We start from the raw sequence: 17,468 nt of genomic DNA on the forward strand, positions 1-17,468 counted from the left end.
GATGATCCTATGGAGCTGATTTTTTGTACACACTCCATCTATGTAAGGGCCTTTCAAATGAATGCTTTGGATCATCCTAAAAAATGGACCCACACACAAAATGGGCCCACATGTGATTGGGCCCTCTAGCGCACCATAAGCTTGGTGCGGTCAACCGCACAATCTTTTTCCTCAATATATATATATATATATATATATATATATATATATATATATATATATATATATATATATATATATGAGTTAAGTGAAGCTACACATACGTGTAGCTAACTTAACTACACCAACGGCTTAAAATACAGTGGGCCTACATTGTTTGGGTGATCCAAACCATTCATTTGATAGGCCCTCACATTGATAGGGTGTGCCCAAAAAATCAGCTCCATAGGATCATCCCCACCCTTCAAACTGTGGAGGCGAAAATGGACAGATTTGTGAAGGTTTTTACACGTCCATTTTTGCCTCCGCAAATCGTAGGGTTGGGATGATCCTATAGAGCTGATTTTTTGGGCACACCCTATCTATGTGAGGGCCCATCAAATGAATGGTTTGCATCACCCAAACAATGTGGGGCCCACTGTATTTTAAGCCGTTGGTGTAACTAAGTTAGCTACACGTATGTGTAGCTACACCTCTCTCTCTCTCTCTCTCTCTCTCTCTCTCTCTCTCTCTCGATATATATATATATATATATATATATATATATATATATATATATATATATATATATATATATATATATATATATATATATCGCCGGCGTGTCCCGTGGGGGGTGGGGGAGTGGGGTGTTATGAGAAACTGATGTGGGTCTTTGCTTTTTCTCATTGTAACAATACTGCAACTAACATGCACACAGAAGAAAGAAGTAAGTTGGCCGGCCTAAGATATTGTAAAGCGTTGGGATTTTATAAGACTTGGGTCGAGTCTGATAGCAAGGTGTTAGCCGATTTACTTAAGGACAAAAAAACCCTCCCTGGACCATAAAATTTTACTGGCATGATCTTAAATCGCTTATATAGTTAAATCTGAGCTGAAACAGCAGATGTCTTATGCCCACAAAGTGGCAGATCAAGTTGCTGACTCTTTAGCCAATCATGCCTGTGATAAAAAATGTATTTATATCTTCAGATTTTGGAGGGATCTTCCTAAAAGAGCAAGAGGTGAAGCTAAATGCGACGCCTTGGGTATAGCAAGCATTCAATGTTCGTTGAGTCTTTTTTTGAATTCAAAGGTAAGGTGGTATGTCCCCCTCTTGTACCTTTTTCTTATATACATAAAATTTAAGGTGCCAGCCCAGGTTCCCTAGATAAATTCAGGGTTACTACATATCTCTTTGTATGTATGTACGTACACCATAGTTGTCAATTACGTTTCATTCGGTGTTTTGTTTTGATCAATGGAATGGGGCATTTCGGTGTTATGTTTCGGAAAAAGATGCTACAACGGGAGAAATTTTTTTAATAGTTTAAAATTAAAAAAAACAAAAATATAAAATTATTTAAAAATATAAGAAATCATTATATCAACCAAATCTAACAAAATAGTAGATTTTATTATTTAAAACAAAACACATTTTATTACTTAAAACATTAAATATATTGCAAATTGCAATACATTAATAAAAGTTAAGGATAGTATGTAGAAGTGATAAGCAGAGACGAGTATAAGTAATTGAGTAGATAGATGAGTATAACTTAGAAGGAAATGGGAGAGAAAGATGGTGTTTAGAAGAAGTTACGAAAAATGAGGGCCGAAGAAGTGGGATGAGTATAACTTAGAAGGAAATGGAAGAGAAAGATAGTGTTTAGAAGTTGTGAAAATGAGGGCTAAGATGGGTTATATAGGTTTATTTTTTGTTTGAGGCAAAAAGACAAAAATACCCTTCAAACAACTATAAAACGATAAAAACAGACAGAAAATAAGGGTAAAACAGTCAAAGAGCAAAATATGAAAAACAGTGTGTTCCAGTCGAAACATGGTGAAAATTGGTCGGAACAAACCGGAACGAGCCAGAATTTTGGACAAAACGGAAAAAAGGGTGTTTTGTCCCGCTTTTCGGACCAGAATGAAATTCAGACAAGACATATAAGCCTGTCTTGAAATCCACCAGAAGACTGTTCTATCATTGTACCCTGGTAGATCCTGAAAGATCACTGGCACTGAACAAAATCAATTGAAACAGATTTCAGACTGCAACTTTTATATAATAAATAAATTCCTATGCAACAAACTTACAAGAGCAAGGGCTTCAAAAAGAACAGCATGTGATGCATTGTTTTTGTTCACATTTTTTACAACATCTGTGCCCAGCAGAATACGCTGCAAAACCTACAATTAACAATTATGTCTAATTAGAATCAACAAACTGAATTAACAATAATAATGTCTTTTATTCCATTTCAATAAAAGACATACATCAAACAACGATCGTCTGATATTTGGATCCTCAATTGTTGGAAAATATTGGAGAACCCTCATTGTCTTAACCTGCACCAAGCAAACCATCTATGTTAATACATTGAGTTGATCAAGTAAACATTAGCTTCCTGTTATAAGTTACTAATTCATTGTAGGAATTATCACCTAAGACTTATGCTCTTAACATCAACAGAACTGTGTTGACACAGTTAGTTACACAAGAAAGATAAAAAAAGAACGAGACAAGAACTACACACAGTTCAGTAAAGTCTTTTTACCATCACCTAGTGGCTTGCCCTGCATCAGTGTGGACATTCTAGGCTCCACCTAGAGTGCGTACCTTTGGATGGGCAGCTTTACGTGAGAGGATCCAAAATTCCAAACTACGGATTTCCTATGTAAGAGAGAGATGATCATTATTGATTATTGCGCCTTATGCATAGAGGCGGGAGAAACAGTGGACCATCTACTCATGCATTGCAAATTTGCGACTTACGAGAGAGGTTTGAGCACACTCCTTAATAGATTTGGCATCAGCTAGGTTTTTCCTGAAAAACTCATTGATTTTCTACAGGGATGGTCGTTAGTACCGTGGAGGAAAGAAGGAAAAATTTTGTGCAACGTGCCGTTCTTAGCTACTATTTGGGTCCTATGGAAGAAAGAAATGCAAGAGTTTTCAAAGGGGTCTCAAAAGGTTCAGCTTTCCTCTTCATCAAAGTAATTGCCATGACGATTTCATGAGCGAAAGCCATCCCATGTTTTGCCTTTGTATCCGCATATGACCTCTGGGAACGATGGAGAGAAGTCTGCCATAGTGTCGAGATAATGCAAAAAATTGTCCAACAGTGGGTTCCTCATCCTCCCGGCTTGTTAAAATTCCATTTTGACAGCTCTAGCATGGGAAACCTCGAACCGGCGGGGATTGGTGGAATTGTGAGAAATGAACATGGGGAGGTAGTCTGGGCCTTTGCGGGCCCCATAGGGAAGGCAGATACTTCAGAGGCAAAGGTGCGAGCAGTTCACCAAGGTATGAAATTGTTGGAGAGAGAGCTATTGGATAATGTGGTGGTAGAAGGCAATTCCTTGAATGTTATCTGCTGGCTTAAAGGCTCGCAGAATCACCCCTGGAGGTATAGGTTTTTTGATGAGATGCGAGATTGGATGGGATCCTTGTCGATAGTGTTTCAGCTTGTTCGCCGATCCGCCAATTCGGTGGCGGATAGTCTAGCTAGAGTAGGGGTTTCGAAAGAGATTTTTCATTTTAGCGTTGTTTGACTCTCTTCCACCCTTATTACTTCTTCCTTGTTGTAGAGATGAGCTCTTTTTTCATATGTTTTTGCCATGTATGTATTTTGACCATCTCGGTCCCTTTTGGTTGCAATAAAATTGGCTATCATTCCACAAAAAAAAAGGAACCGCACACACTCACAGTATATGTGTGTGTGTAATATATGGGAATTGCTAGGGTCCATCCCAAAAGGCATTTCACGGCTGGTCTGTCGCATGTCAGACCAACCACCTCGTGAATGGAGACAAAAGCAGTTGTCTTCATTCACGAGGTGGCTGGTCTGACATGAGACAGACCAGCTGCGAAATGCCTTTTGCGATGGACCCTAGCAAATCTATCTCTCTCTCTCTCTCTCTCTCTCTATATATATATATATATATATATATATATATATATATATATATATATATATAGAGAGAGAGAGAGAGAACGGTTCCTACACACTTGTGTAGATAAGTTATCTACACACTAGCTTAAAAACCAGTGGAGGCCCACATTGTTTGGGTGATCCAAACCATTCATTTTTAAGGCCCTCACATAGATAGGGTGTCCACAAAAAATCAAATCCATAGGATCATCCTAACCATTCGAACTGTGGAGGCAAAAAATGAACTAATTTGTGAAGGTTTAAAGACGTCCATTTTACCTCCACAAATCGTAGGGTTGGGATGATCCTATGGATCTGATTTTTTGTGGACACCCTATCTATGTGAGGGCCTTTAAAATGAATGGCTTGGATCACCCAAACAATGTGGGCCCCCATTGTTTTTAAGCTAGTGTGTAGATAGACATAGATAGGGTGTCCACAAAAAATCAGATCCATAGGATCATCCTAACCATTCGAACTTTGGAGGCAAAAAATGAAGTAATTTGTGAAGGTTTAAAGACATCCATTTTACCTCCACAAATCGTAGGGTTGGGATGATCCTATGGATCTGATTTTTTGTAGACACCCTATCTATGTGAGGGCCTTTAAAATGGATGGCTTGGATCACCCAAACAATGTGGGCCCCCACTGTATTTTAAGCTAGCGTGTAGAGAACTCTCTACACATATGTGTAGGAACCGTTTTCTCTCTCTCTCTCTCTCTCTCTCTCTCTCTCTCTCTCTCTCTCTCTATATATATATATATATATATATATATATATATATATATATATATATAGAGAGAGAGAGAGAGAGAGTATATATATATATATATATATATATATATATATATATATAGAGAGAGAGAGAGAGAGAGGAAAGTGAAGCTACACCACCGGTGTAGCTAACTTAGCTACACCGCCGGCTTAAAATACAATGGGCCCACATTGTTTTGGTGATCCAAAGAATTCATTTGATTGGTCCTCACATAGATAGGGTGTCCACCAAAAATCAGCTCCATACGATCATCCCAACCCTTCAAACTGTGGAGGCAAAAATGGACAAATTTGTGAAGGTTTTTACACGTTCATTTTTGCCTCCACAAATCGTAGGGTTGGGATGATCCTATGGAGCTGATTTTTGGTGGACACTCTATCTATGTGAGGGCCAATCAAATGAATTCTTTGGATCACCAAAACAATGTGGGCCCATTGTATTTTAAGCCGGCGGTGTAGCTAAGTTAGCTACACCGGTGGTGTAGCTTCACTTTCCTCATATATATATATATATATGATTTAGCTGACACTTTGAAATTTCAGTAGACATGCGTGTCAACACATATCGGCACTCCTTTCGACATCTGTAAACGTAATGCTAGAACATTTAGACTTGATTTTGGCGTGTCAAGATGTTAATGTACAGTGTCACTATCAAGTGAAATACTATTTATTATCAAATATTGTGTTTATCTCCACTTTTATCATTTTTTTTTATTTTTATTTTTTGGGTAGGTAAGTTGGGATTAAGCCTCCTCCTGCTTGAAGAACAAAGCCTTGGCCATTGAGCTAGAGGCTCAATCCCCTCTTAATTATTATTTTAGTATTAACTCTTCTTTAACTAATATTTGTTGTTATCCCCCTTCCCTAAACCTAAAACACTAAACACGCTCTTCCAATACTGTATTCATTTTATACGTAAATTATGATTAGTAATTTTTATATGTAAATACATGCACCGGCGTGTCCCCATTTCTAGATTTTTTAGAGGTTGCCATGTGAGACACCTCGTATCTGAGTCAACACTTCACTCAGGAATCCATGTACGTGTGTGTGTGTGTGCGCGCGCGTGTGTGTGTAAAGCAGCAGAAACTGGAGGTGCAAGCATCAATGAAGCATCCGGCAACGACTGTTTCAAATATTGATGGGAGAAGGTGATCAATAAGGCTAATAACTTGGACACGTAATTATTCATGCAATGAAAATTTCTTCAAAATAATTTCTGTGAATTAGCATACAGTCAGCAACACAATATGACTAGATTAAAAAGCATGAAGCATCCTACAACGACTGTTTCAAATATTGAGGGGAGAAGGAGATCAATAAGGCTAATAACTTGGACACGTAATCATTTATAAAATGAAAATCTCATCAAAATAGCTTGAGTCAAGCTCCGCAATGCATTTGATACTGTCACTTGAAGTCAGCCAACAAAAGGCATAGCAGCAACATTCATGGAAAAAAATGTTAAATCACTTGAAAAAAAACACAGAGCACAAGGGTAACAGCAAATTGAGTTTTTCCCAGGTTTGGTGTTCAAAAACATTAAGGGTTTTTCAAGGGCCAATCCCTGTCATTCAGCATTTTGGTTGAGGGTTCAAAAGTCCTTATAGAAGATACATCAAGACACTTAAGTGTGATTATAAAGGGCAGATCAACTAGACGAATGAGAAAAAAGGATCAGAGTACATGGTGAAAAAAATTAAAAGTTGACCTTCAAAACTTTAAAACTAAGCACCAAAAGCAACAAATACTGCAGTTGAAAAATGCATACATGGAACCTCAACATGCAAAGACCTCAGATAAATTATTTACAAACCCCATCTATGGATCCAAATATGCAAAAACCACGGTTGAAAATTTTGGATTGGTGTTGCCCGGAAAGGCAGAAACGCAGGAATCTACTTGACTGGAGCTGAAATGATCTCCAAGTTGAGCAAAACCCACATTTGGATTCTTACAATGTTACAACTTTAAGGTTCGCATTTAAGAGTAATCAATTACATTTCTTTCCATAATAGAAACACACAAACCTGAAGCCAGGGAGATGGGATCCCATAATACGTGTAATCTTGCGGAATATCTTGGTTCCGAGCAAGCCTCTCTAAAGTCTTAACACATTTTGGAAGGCAATTCCAATATGAATCATGGTTATTTGAAACTAAAGAAACAAGAAGGCTCATAACGGATGTCAAAACCCCTAGATCGCGTTCGTCTAGAAGTTGTGTCATGCGGTCTGACCTAAAAATCAAAATAAAGGGTAATTAGAGAAACATAATTAAGTCATGCAAAATAATTGACCCATTTCAGAAAAGAGAATTCCAACCTACCAGCCATCTACATTGACAACATCAGGATTTTTCCTATACAGCCGCAGAAGACATAAGGCGGCCTTTTTCCTCACAAGTGGTCTGCAGCTACTTGAAATCTGATGAAAATGCAGCTCCCATCATTTACAATCTTTTATTTAAAAGCAAGGTCATTAAAGAGTTTTGTTTCCCTTCCGATCATTTACATTCTTTTATTTGAAACCAAAGAGTCATGAAAGAGTTTTGTTTTCCTTACAAGCAATTTTTGGACATCAGGTGCTAATGATTCAGCAAACTCTCTCCCACCAATGTTTCCTACCTGCAAAGAGACCAAGTGGAACAAAAACCAAGCTGTATCTATGAGTATGAGGGAAATAAACAAAAGTACCAACAAGAATTTCTAAATTAATTCATCAAATAGTCAAATCGCAACAACTTAGACAGCATGTGAAAGAAACAGACTAAATGAAGAATAAATCCAAAGACCCCATAGAGAATGAGGCTGAAATGATTGGGATATCATAAATAATTAGGCGCTCAAGAATAGAAGCAACTGAAAAAGATATTACAATCCAGCGACTTTTCACACAGACACAATCATATCATATGAACCTTACAAATGATGTCCAACTGGAAAAAATGTTTATCGTGCACTTAAGAAAAGATATCAATAACTGCAACCCCAAAATATGAGATCAATATGTTTATGACAGGCAATTCCTTTATCCTACTGATATTGGCACTACCTTGTTTTGACAATTGCACTAACTCACTTTGTCTTTTCTTTTTTAATTGGCTTCTTTGAGCTTTTTGGGAATGGTGATAACCTTTGACAGCTAGTTAAATAGTAAAAGAAAAAGTGAGTTAGTGCAATTATCAAAACATGGTAGTGCAAATATCATTGGTCTTCCTTTACTCTATTACGCCCAGGCAATGCCACAAAGCAAATAGATTTATAAATTGAGAGATTCCACACTACCACAAAATATCCTAAAATAATAAAGTATTTCTTGTTGATATCAAACCCAAAAAAAATTCCAATCCTGAAACCTGTAAGAGGTTTCATTTTATATAATGAATCAAGCTAAAAAAATTCTTTGGAAGCGTGCGTGCGTGCGTGTGGAGATGGTATTGGAACTCATTTTCATACTGGCAGTCCTCTGTTTTACATTTTTCCCATTGGCGGGTACAATTCTCAACAAGCAAGGAATAACAGATAAGAGAAGCTCAAAATAAAAGAATGGAGTGGTAATATCAAAACAAGGGGACATGGATATCATCTCGAAGGGGACATGAATATCATCGCCCTACATGAACTCCACGCATGCATGTATACAAGAAGAGAAGAAGAAAAAAAACTGTGCTTTAGTTTAATAGAATCCTTTTGCAAACATTACAATGAATGTCCAAAGAAACTAGAATATAGAACAAGAAGGCCAATTGATAGAAAAGGTGGAATAAGGATCTTAAAACTTACCATAGTCAGTGCCAAGCATTGGAAAGTCTCATTACGCCCAATAATGTCGCTGCGGACAGTATTTATGACCAATCTTAGAAAGTCATGGTTCTCGTTCAGCAAGCATGATGTCACTATGTATCCAACCTGCAGCCACAATTAGCATACTTTAATGGTAAACTAGTATAGGAGCTGTCTACTACAAATTTTCAAAAAAATAATGGGTTTGTATGTGCATTAATCAAATGCACCTGCAACAGATATTATCAAACTATAGAGCTCAAATTAGAAATATCAAAACTTAGTTGACAAAGACCTAGGAATCAAATTCTTTTTTTATATAAATAATTAAAAGTTTACAAAAAAAAAAGACCTCCCTATTAACACTTTTTTCTTATTTGGGATTTATTAGAAAAGCAAAGCAAATAGAAAAAAAAGAAAAGAAAAGATACGAGCAATATGACCTAGAAGGCCGGCAGCTACAACAAAACAAAAAGTCACACCAAAGGAAATGAAACTCCCTCAAGCTAGATGGTGGTGAAAAGAGAAACATCCTGGATCCACACTCTCAAGCAGCCTAAGCCCAAATGAAGCACAAGCCTAACATGATATAGAAATGCAATTCAAGAGTGGAATGAGAACTAACCTGCTTCTCAGGATACTTGGGTGCAGATATTAGAGAAACAGTCTCCATATGACCAAAATCTACATCATAACCCAACATATAAACGTAAAGCATTTTCCAAACATATTTCTTTTTCTCGTAAGGTGTCAATCCCTGTCAAAAATAGAAGAGGCCCATCATTGATAACTTCACAAGGTTAATATCAAGAAGAGAAGAAGTACATTAGAGTTATATTAGTAATTTAAGAACAAAAGCAAAAGAATACAGAGCTCTTTTGAAGGCTTTTCCGCAAGCCAAGAGTCAACAACAAGACCAATATATGGAGATCATTAACTAAGCACCAAATACTTTGGGGAGAAAGATTGAAGAAACTGTGTCTTTCGAATGAACTCATTGTTCTACTAACAACAAAAAGATTATGTAGAGTGGTACAACTATACACTTAAGAAAACTAAAATCCAAAAAACAAAAAAGGTGGGCGGCTATGAATAAGACAATTCAATCAACGAATGTAAAGGGCCTAAAAATCAAATTAATAATATTACATGAGATTCTAAATTAACTTCATGTTAGAAATGAAAAAACAAAATGAACGGCAATATCTTCCTTGTAAAATATGAGCATTTCAAAAAAGAACAAGGAGCTTTCAACACATATAGTTAAAACTTATCTTATTGAACGATGGCAGATACGAAGTGTGGCAAGAAATAAAAGAACGGAGAACATCAAGGACAGGAACATCAAGGAGAAAATAACCGAGCTGATCATACAGACAAAAGAAACAGCATGGCTAGAGAACATCAAGGATAGGAACACACAATCATTCACTGCTAACTCCGGCCTTTCAACACCATCTTTAGCCAATGGATCAGATTCCACATTTGGCCCTAAATGAATATGATGAAAAGAAACCAGTTGCTCTGATACAACATCGAGAATCTCCTCCGTGGAATATATTAACCCCCCCCCCCCCCCCCCCAACACACACACACACACACCAAAAAAACCACCCTAATGGATATTCCTGCTGACTGTTCATCCACTTGATCATGTTTGATGGATCAGCCTCCAGGCCTTCTCCATGAAAGGGCCTTAAAAGTGAGTAACAAACAGATCTTATCCCTTGTCTTAACATTAAACAGCTTTGCCTCACAATAGTCCTTCAACCCTACCAACTCTGTATAGATCTATGATTTGTTGACATGGACATGAGTGTAGCATGTCGACACGATACAGCTAAAATAGAATATATATATATATATATATATATATATATATATATATATATATATAGAGAGAGAGAGAGAGAGAGAGGAAAGTGTTGGTGAGCTTAAGCGCCCCAATCACATGGGTCCCACATTTTCTGTGGTGATCCAAACCATTCATTTGCAAGGCCCTATCATAGATAGGGTGTGTACCAAAAATCAGCTCCATAGGATCATCCTAACCCCTCCATTTGTGGAGGACAAAAATGGGCAGATTTGTGGACAAATAATGTCTGTCCATTTTGACCTCCACAAATGGATGGGTTAGGATGATCCTATGGAGCTGATTTTTGGTACACACCCCATCTATGTAAGGGCCTTTCAAATGAATGCTTTGGATCATCCTAACAAAGTAGGCCCCAATGTGATTGGGCGCTTAAGCTCACCATAAGTTTGGTGAGCTTAAGCTCACCAACACTTTCCTCATATATATATATATATATATAGTAGAAGAGAAAATAAGAGAATTTTTTGTAGAATTACACATCACTCTTTTTTACTTTTTTTTAACAAAGGCACCCATTAAACACACATATTTTCAATCTTACCCCCTCCTTTATGCTTTTTAACAAAGGCACCCATTAAAGCCAAATAATTTCAATCCTACCCCCCCCCTCCCTTTATGCTTTTTTAATAAAAAATCTATAGGGTGATCTTAACCATCCGATTTAAGATAAACAACATATTATGGAAACCTCTATAGATTGGAGGGCTAGGATCAGCCTATGGAAATGATTTTTGGGGCACAACCTATTTATGTTGTGTTCCATCACATGGACGGTTTGGATCAACCCGTGATGTGGTCCGTACAGTTCTTTGTCAGCCCGTGCATCGCACGGGGTTTTTTACTAGTATATATATATGTGATTTGTGGATACGGATTCGTGTGTTGAGTTTCGACAAGGATACGAGGTATATGACATGGCAACCCATGAGAATTTAGAAATTGTGACATGCCTATACACGTATATACATATAAAATTACTTATTACTATCATAATTTGCAACAATATAGATAGAGTATTCATTTAACAGACTAATACATATTAGGATTAATCAACAATAATCTAAACAAACATGAGATAATCCAATAACAGTGCGTTCGTCAATTTAATCTAGTTCTCTACCGTCTCCAATGTGTACAACGAATATAATATTGGACTAAGAGATTGTTTAGGGTTTTAGGTTTATGAGTGGGGATATAACAGTAAATATTAGTTAAAGAAGAGCTAAAAGAAGAGTCAATAATAAAAGAGGCAAACACATGATTCAATAATAAAACAGAACGTCACACTCAACACGGTACAAAAATGTGTCGACACATCCAGATTAAGCCTAACACTTGGCAGTACATTTAAGAGTGTCGAAATTAGTGTTGACACGCATGTCGTGTCGGACACAACATGACGTGTGCCAGCAATAAATTCAAAGTGTCAGCTATATCACAGGAATAAATCAATCTACGCTCACCACATGATCTCTAATAATACCATCAATCCCATTTGGCCCTAGATATTTTCATTTTTTATAAAGAGAACAAACTATCGAATAAAAGCAAGAGAATGACGCATAAGAATGATAAGTCGCCTAAAAAGAGATAGAGGGGGGTGATGACAGCCTCTAAAACTAATTCACAAAGAAAAGAAGCCCAACAGTGGCACCACTAAACAACAGGATTGTTACATACAAAACACAATATCCACACAACCGAAACCAAATTATGTGAATTGATCTGCCTTGGAGCAAGGTTTTAAATTTCGGTTTTGGTCACCATGTGAATGGAAACATTTCAAATTCGGATGAGAATCTTGGTGGAAATCTTGTAAAATCACATAAACATATGAAAACATAAGCAAGTTATAGAATTTAAAATGAAACTTCAGAAAATGCTAGAATAAGAACAAAGGCACACTTAGAAACCATCACATAAACAAGAAAATCATCCATAATAATTTAACAGCGTCGAACACCTAGCAACATGCATTATCACACAGGTCTAATAATTCAATACATACGGTATTTCACATTTGTATAAATATTTATACATAATGCATACACCACATTTCACATGCAATTCATAATTATGTAACGCATACTGATATGGGATTTGCTAGCCAATTTCGCAAAAAGCCATTTCGCAGCTGGCTTTTGCATGTGATAACAGCCACACGGGTTTACTTTTTGGCATAATTTGTCTTATTCATTTAATTCATCTGAGTTGGCTGTTCTTACATGCTAAAGCCAGCCTCGAAATGGATTTTTGAGAAATTGGCTAGCAAATCCCTACCGATAGTATACCACTAATACACTTACAGTTTTAGTTGCAGACCTTGCACTATGTGTTTCATTCTCAGTATGCTATTCGGTGCAGATGGAAACAGAAACATTTCTGTCGTTTCATGTCGGTTTCTATGGGAATTTAGAACCATACCTTCAAGTTGGCTTCCTATGAATATGACACAAAAATAACTCACAAAAGAAGATAGTAAAAATGGTCATTTGGTTCAAGAAAACGTATACTACTAATGGTCATATGGAAGAAAAGACATTTTGGGTCCACTGTGCAAATTACCTCATCTCCATAGTCCATGGAAGAGACAAGGACACTTAGAGATTCTAAATTTCTAATATGGCACAAGGCCCTCTCCAATGGATGAAATCCATACCATAATCATATCAAGGCCCATATTACTAATGCCCTATCAAAATTGAATTCAAGGACACCAAGAGGTGGAAGGTTCCACCCAAGGTTGCCAGAGCGGGAATCGAAAGCGGGAATCGAAACAGGAATTGAAAGCGGGAATCGAAGGCTCCTAGGGAAGAATCCTGCTTCCTTGGTTCTTCCACCATACAGTCTCTACTGGGTAAGTTACGGATTTTTACAAAAAAATGACATAATATGCGTAGTGCCAAACACTTGACTGTGACATGGTATCATAGCAATCTAACATGTTTTAAGCCTTCCTTTTTTGCTAATACACCAAGTACAGTCTCTACTGGGTAAGTTTCATATTTTTACAAAAAATAACATAATTTGCATAGTGCCAAACACTTGACTGTGACATGGTATCAGAGCAATCTAGCATGTTTTAAGCCTTCCTTTTTTGCTACTACCATTATACTCCCACATCTAATTTTCTGTTTTTTGAATTGGTGAAACACTAATTTTGGGTTTGCCGATTTGTAAAACTATAGTTTAGGGTAGCCGATGCCGGTGACGCAGAGGTAAGAGCCGTATAACAGGGTATAAAAAGTTTGGACCTAGAGTGATTGGATCAGGTCATTGTGGAAGGAGTTCCCAAGAACGTCATTAGGTGGCTCTGCAGATCGGTAGTCCCGCTGTGGAGATTTGCCTCTTTCTTTTATGAGATTTTTTATCAGGTGCTCAGGTCATCTATTATTTTCAATCGTGTTCAAAGATCCGCTAACAGTGTGGCTGACAAGCTTGCTAGGGAGAGCGTTTAAAAATTGGACTTGGAGATGTTTGATTTTCTTCCTCCTTGATCTTTTCCGTTTCTTCTTGTTGTGCTCTTTGCTGGACCAACTCGGTCTTCTTTTTTCATTTAATGAATTTGCTACCATTCAAAGAGAGAGAGAGAAAAGCTATAATTGAGGGGATTCAATTGGTGCAGTGACCCTAATGGTTGGCTGTGTGTTGTCTATTGGCAGGCGTACTAAGCATATTTTTAAAAGTCCCCCGCGTCATCGTGGACTCCCCCGAGTCAAACCCCTTTTCCCTAAGCTAGCTCTTGAAAGCAGTGCGAGTTAGGCGCGAATCAAATCCCTGAGATTGGAATGAGATATCGATAAATTCATTCAACTTCAAATCAATATTTTCTTTGTGTTCAGTACTGGGCTACTGGCAAGCACATGGAGTATTTAAGTATGAGTGTCTGGGTCTCCCGCCCGATCAGGGGCGATGCCAGAAATTTTGCACAAGGGGGGCAAAAATTATAGTAATTTTTTTATCTATCTTAAACTTAAGATAGAAAAAATTTCTATCTGAAATTTTGCACGAGGGGGCAAAAATTATAGTAAATTTTGCACAAAAAGGGAGATAAAAATGGTAAAATTAAAATTTTAAACTTATTTTCTATCTTAGGGAGGATTGGAAAGGGGGGCAAATTTTTTAAAAAAGGGGGTAAAGATAAAAAAATATTAAAACATAAAGGTATATATTTTTTTTCCAAAATACTAAGGGGGGCAATTGTCCCCCTTTTCTCTCATGTGGCATCGCCCCTGCGCCCGATCCCCTTTTCCCTTGGCCTTGTTCTGTGTTTTGCCAATGCATTCCATGTTTTGCCCTACAGAGCCAATAAAAACTCCTTTGACTATCCCACATTCTTGGCAATTTGCTCTCCATCAACCACTCCTTATTCCCTGTTATATGGCATGGAAGCAGTATTACCAATAGAGTTTCAGATTCCTTCACTCATTAGTTGAGCATTCTACATAACCTTAAACCCTAACCGAAACATTAAACTGTTCTTCAGCTACAATCACGCAGTATAGCTAGATCAAAAAGCGAATGCAAGAGATTGGTATATGCAGTGATGAACAAAAAATAAAAAAAGAAACAGATAAAAATGATCAATCATAGAAAAAAAGGAAAGAAACCCTAACCTTTTCGTTCTTGAAACGAGTCCTGATGTTTCCAAGCTCCTTGTCGACTCGAAGCCTCTCTTGCTCCTTGTTCTGGCAATTGCGAACGTCGCTTATGAAGACAGAGAGACCTCTCATTCCAGACAAGGCCATCTCCTCAGATTCAGCGACGGATCGAACTCGGAACGATTCGACGGATACGATTCTTTTTTAAGTCCAAAAGGGAGAAAGTGGGGGATGGATGATCAGATAAAATTTCTGATCCGATGCCCTATAACAGAACGAAGGGAGATGAAAGGGTGTAACGAGAGCTCGGATGAGGATGAAGGGAAGGGTGTGGTGTTTGGGGGATTAGCTGGATTGGGAAATTTGGAAAAGCCGTCGTCGGCCGCTGCAGAGGACGACTTTTACCATTACATCATTTTTTCCACCCATGATCGTTTTTTTCTTATCTTTTTCTTCTTTTCCCCTCTTGTTATTTTTATTAGGGAAATGATATCGGCGCAACCATGTTTTTATAATTGCACCGTCCTAGCCTGTCTTTTCTTTTTTAATTGGCTTGTAAGAGCATTTTGGGAACTGTATTAACCTTTTGAAAGCCCTTTAAATAGTGAAAAACAAGAAGCTTCAGCGGAAATATTAAAACATAGTAGAGCTCAATCAATTCCCTTTTATTATTGTTTTCCTCTTCTTTCAAATTCAAGATCCCTCTTAAAATATTTGGACAGACTATCAAGTTACAGATTAAAATGCTGGGTCCCTCGTTATCACAGCATGAGGTGCAAGATAGTGGCCCTACCATATGCATGGGTTTGGGTATAGATTGTGGGACCGCCCGATCAAATGTCATTTCGTGGCTGATCTGTCGCATGTCAGACCAGCCGCCTCGTGAATTGAGAAAAAGCTTTTGTTTCCATTCATGAGGTGATATATCCGCCCCTTTTCATTACTAGGGACACCCCAGCTGCAATGTACGTTAGCAATCAAATCCATTGAATCATTCCCATGTGAAGTACAACAGCCTCTTTGCAGTCATAGATACGCTACATTTGAGTGTCCCAACTAATGAAAAGGAGCTGATATACCACTTCCCTTCATGAAATCAACTAATCAATGGATAATTTATTACATAAATTCCGATCTCAGGGTATATACACTGACACGTAATACTTTTACAATCACAACGGTTATTTCCCACACGATTACTATTAGTTGATCAAAGTATGACAGTGAGAAGATCCAACGACTCCATTCCACTTAAATGTGGATGATCCATAGTCCGTACATCATAGAAATGCGAGAGTCATCACCATTCAACTGTATGGGCATCTGTACAAGTCATCACCATTCAATTATACGGGCATTTGTACATCGTGGAAAATGTGTTCGAGTTGAATTGAATAAAAGTAGGGTTTTGTTAACGAGTGTCCTGGGGCATTCGTTAAGTTGCAGTTAAGGTGCACTGGAAATGTGATTTTACAATAAATTTAGGGCGATGATATTGTCACCCCCCCTAAATTACGCATTCGCTCCCCTTTTGGCTTGATTTGACGTCAAAAAGCATTAATAAGGGGGGCGAATGCGTACGCAGGGGGGGTGACAATATCATCGCCCTAAATTTACACAGGGATTAAGAGTTTTACATGGCTTTTGAGTTTTTTTTCTTAAAAAATGTGTAGATTTACATTGAAAATGCACTCGTTAACAAAACCCATAAATGTAATACTTCAAACAACGAAACTACCCCTTTTGAAGTGTTAAATTTATGTCAAATGCCATCACGCACGTGTCAAAGACAATGTTTAACTCCTTTTGACAATGATAGTTAATTTTTTCGGATCATGGACCAGCGGATGCCCTCGAGAAGGGCAGTTCCAATCCCCGAAAGTGTTTTTGTCAATGTACCCACCAAGTTTGGTATCCGAATACTACAATACCGGGCCTACGCGAAGGCAACAATACATTGAGGAAAGTACTAGGGGTATATTCTCTCCGCATCTAGTAAACGAACACGTGTCATGGGCGGCTCAACAAAAAAATCAACGATCCACCGTCGATCTAAGGATATCAAATTGTTTTTCTCTGCACACACATGGGTTTTTGATACACACACTCTCTCTACATGATTTATAAAATGATTTAGCGAGCATCGCGTGGGGGCCGCGCGAAGCTTTGAAAGGGGTAGGAAACAAACGGAGGGTGGCAGTGTGGGACCGACATTTGTTCTCACCGTTTCTCCGCTTCGCAATAAACGAATCTCATTTCGATCGAGCGCTCAGAGGAAGAGAATAATGGAGGGCGCGGGGAGTTGGGACGCTCTCGAATGGACGAAGATCGAGGTTCGTCAATTCTAGGGTTTT

At 37.9% G+C, this 17,468-nt stretch overlaps 2 protein-coding genes across 3 annotated transcripts in view; one reads left to right on the forward strand and one right to left on the reverse strand.

Annotated features, from left to right (window-relative positions):
- The window catches only part of LOC143877623 (AP-2 complex subunit alpha-1-like), a 39,626-nt gene extending 24,057 nt beyond the window's left edge, over window positions 1–15,569 (reverse strand). The window contains exons 1-8 of the mRNA XM_077379774.1: window positions 15,130–15,569; window positions 9,263–9,394; window positions 8,638–8,763; window positions 7,417–7,479; window positions 7,182–7,279; window positions 6,885–7,092; window positions 2,419–2,490; window positions 2,239–2,331 (exon numbers count right to left, since the gene is read on the reverse strand). Coding sequence (XP_077235889.1) covers window positions 2,239–2,331; window positions 2,419–2,490; window positions 6,885–7,092; window positions 7,182–7,279; window positions 7,417–7,479; window positions 8,638–8,763; window positions 9,263–9,394; window positions 15,130–15,261 — 924 coding nt within the window. The 5' untranslated portion in view covers window positions 15,262–15,569. The remainder of the gene's footprint in view (window positions 1–2,238; window positions 2,332–2,418; window positions 2,491–6,884; window positions 7,093–7,181; window positions 7,280–7,416; window positions 7,480–8,637; window positions 8,764–9,262; window positions 9,395–15,129) is intronic.
- A 1,690-nt stretch (window positions 15,570–17,259) lies between these two features.
- Window positions 17,260–17,468, forward strand: part of LOC143877625 (phosphatidylinositol-3-phosphatase myotubularin-1-like) — a 42,447-nt gene continuing 42,238 nt past the window's right edge. For both annotated transcript variants that reach the window (XM_077379775.1, XM_077379776.1), the window contains exon 1: window positions 17,260–17,447. In XM_077379775.1, the coding sequence (XP_077235890.1) occupies window positions 17,400–17,447 (48 nt within the window). In that variant the 5' untranslated portion in view covers window positions 17,260–17,399. The remainder of the gene's footprint in view (window positions 17,448–17,468) is intronic.

The sequence above is a fragment of the Tasmannia lanceolata genome, unplaced genomic scaffold (genome assembly GCF_043159265.1).
Source record: "Tasmannia lanceolata isolate RefF3 unplaced genomic scaffold, GAP_Taslan_0.1 ptg000005l, whole genome shotgun sequence".
NCBI classification, from domain to species: domain Eukaryota; kingdom Viridiplantae; phylum Streptophyta; class Magnoliopsida; order Canellales; family Winteraceae; genus Tasmannia; species Tasmannia lanceolata.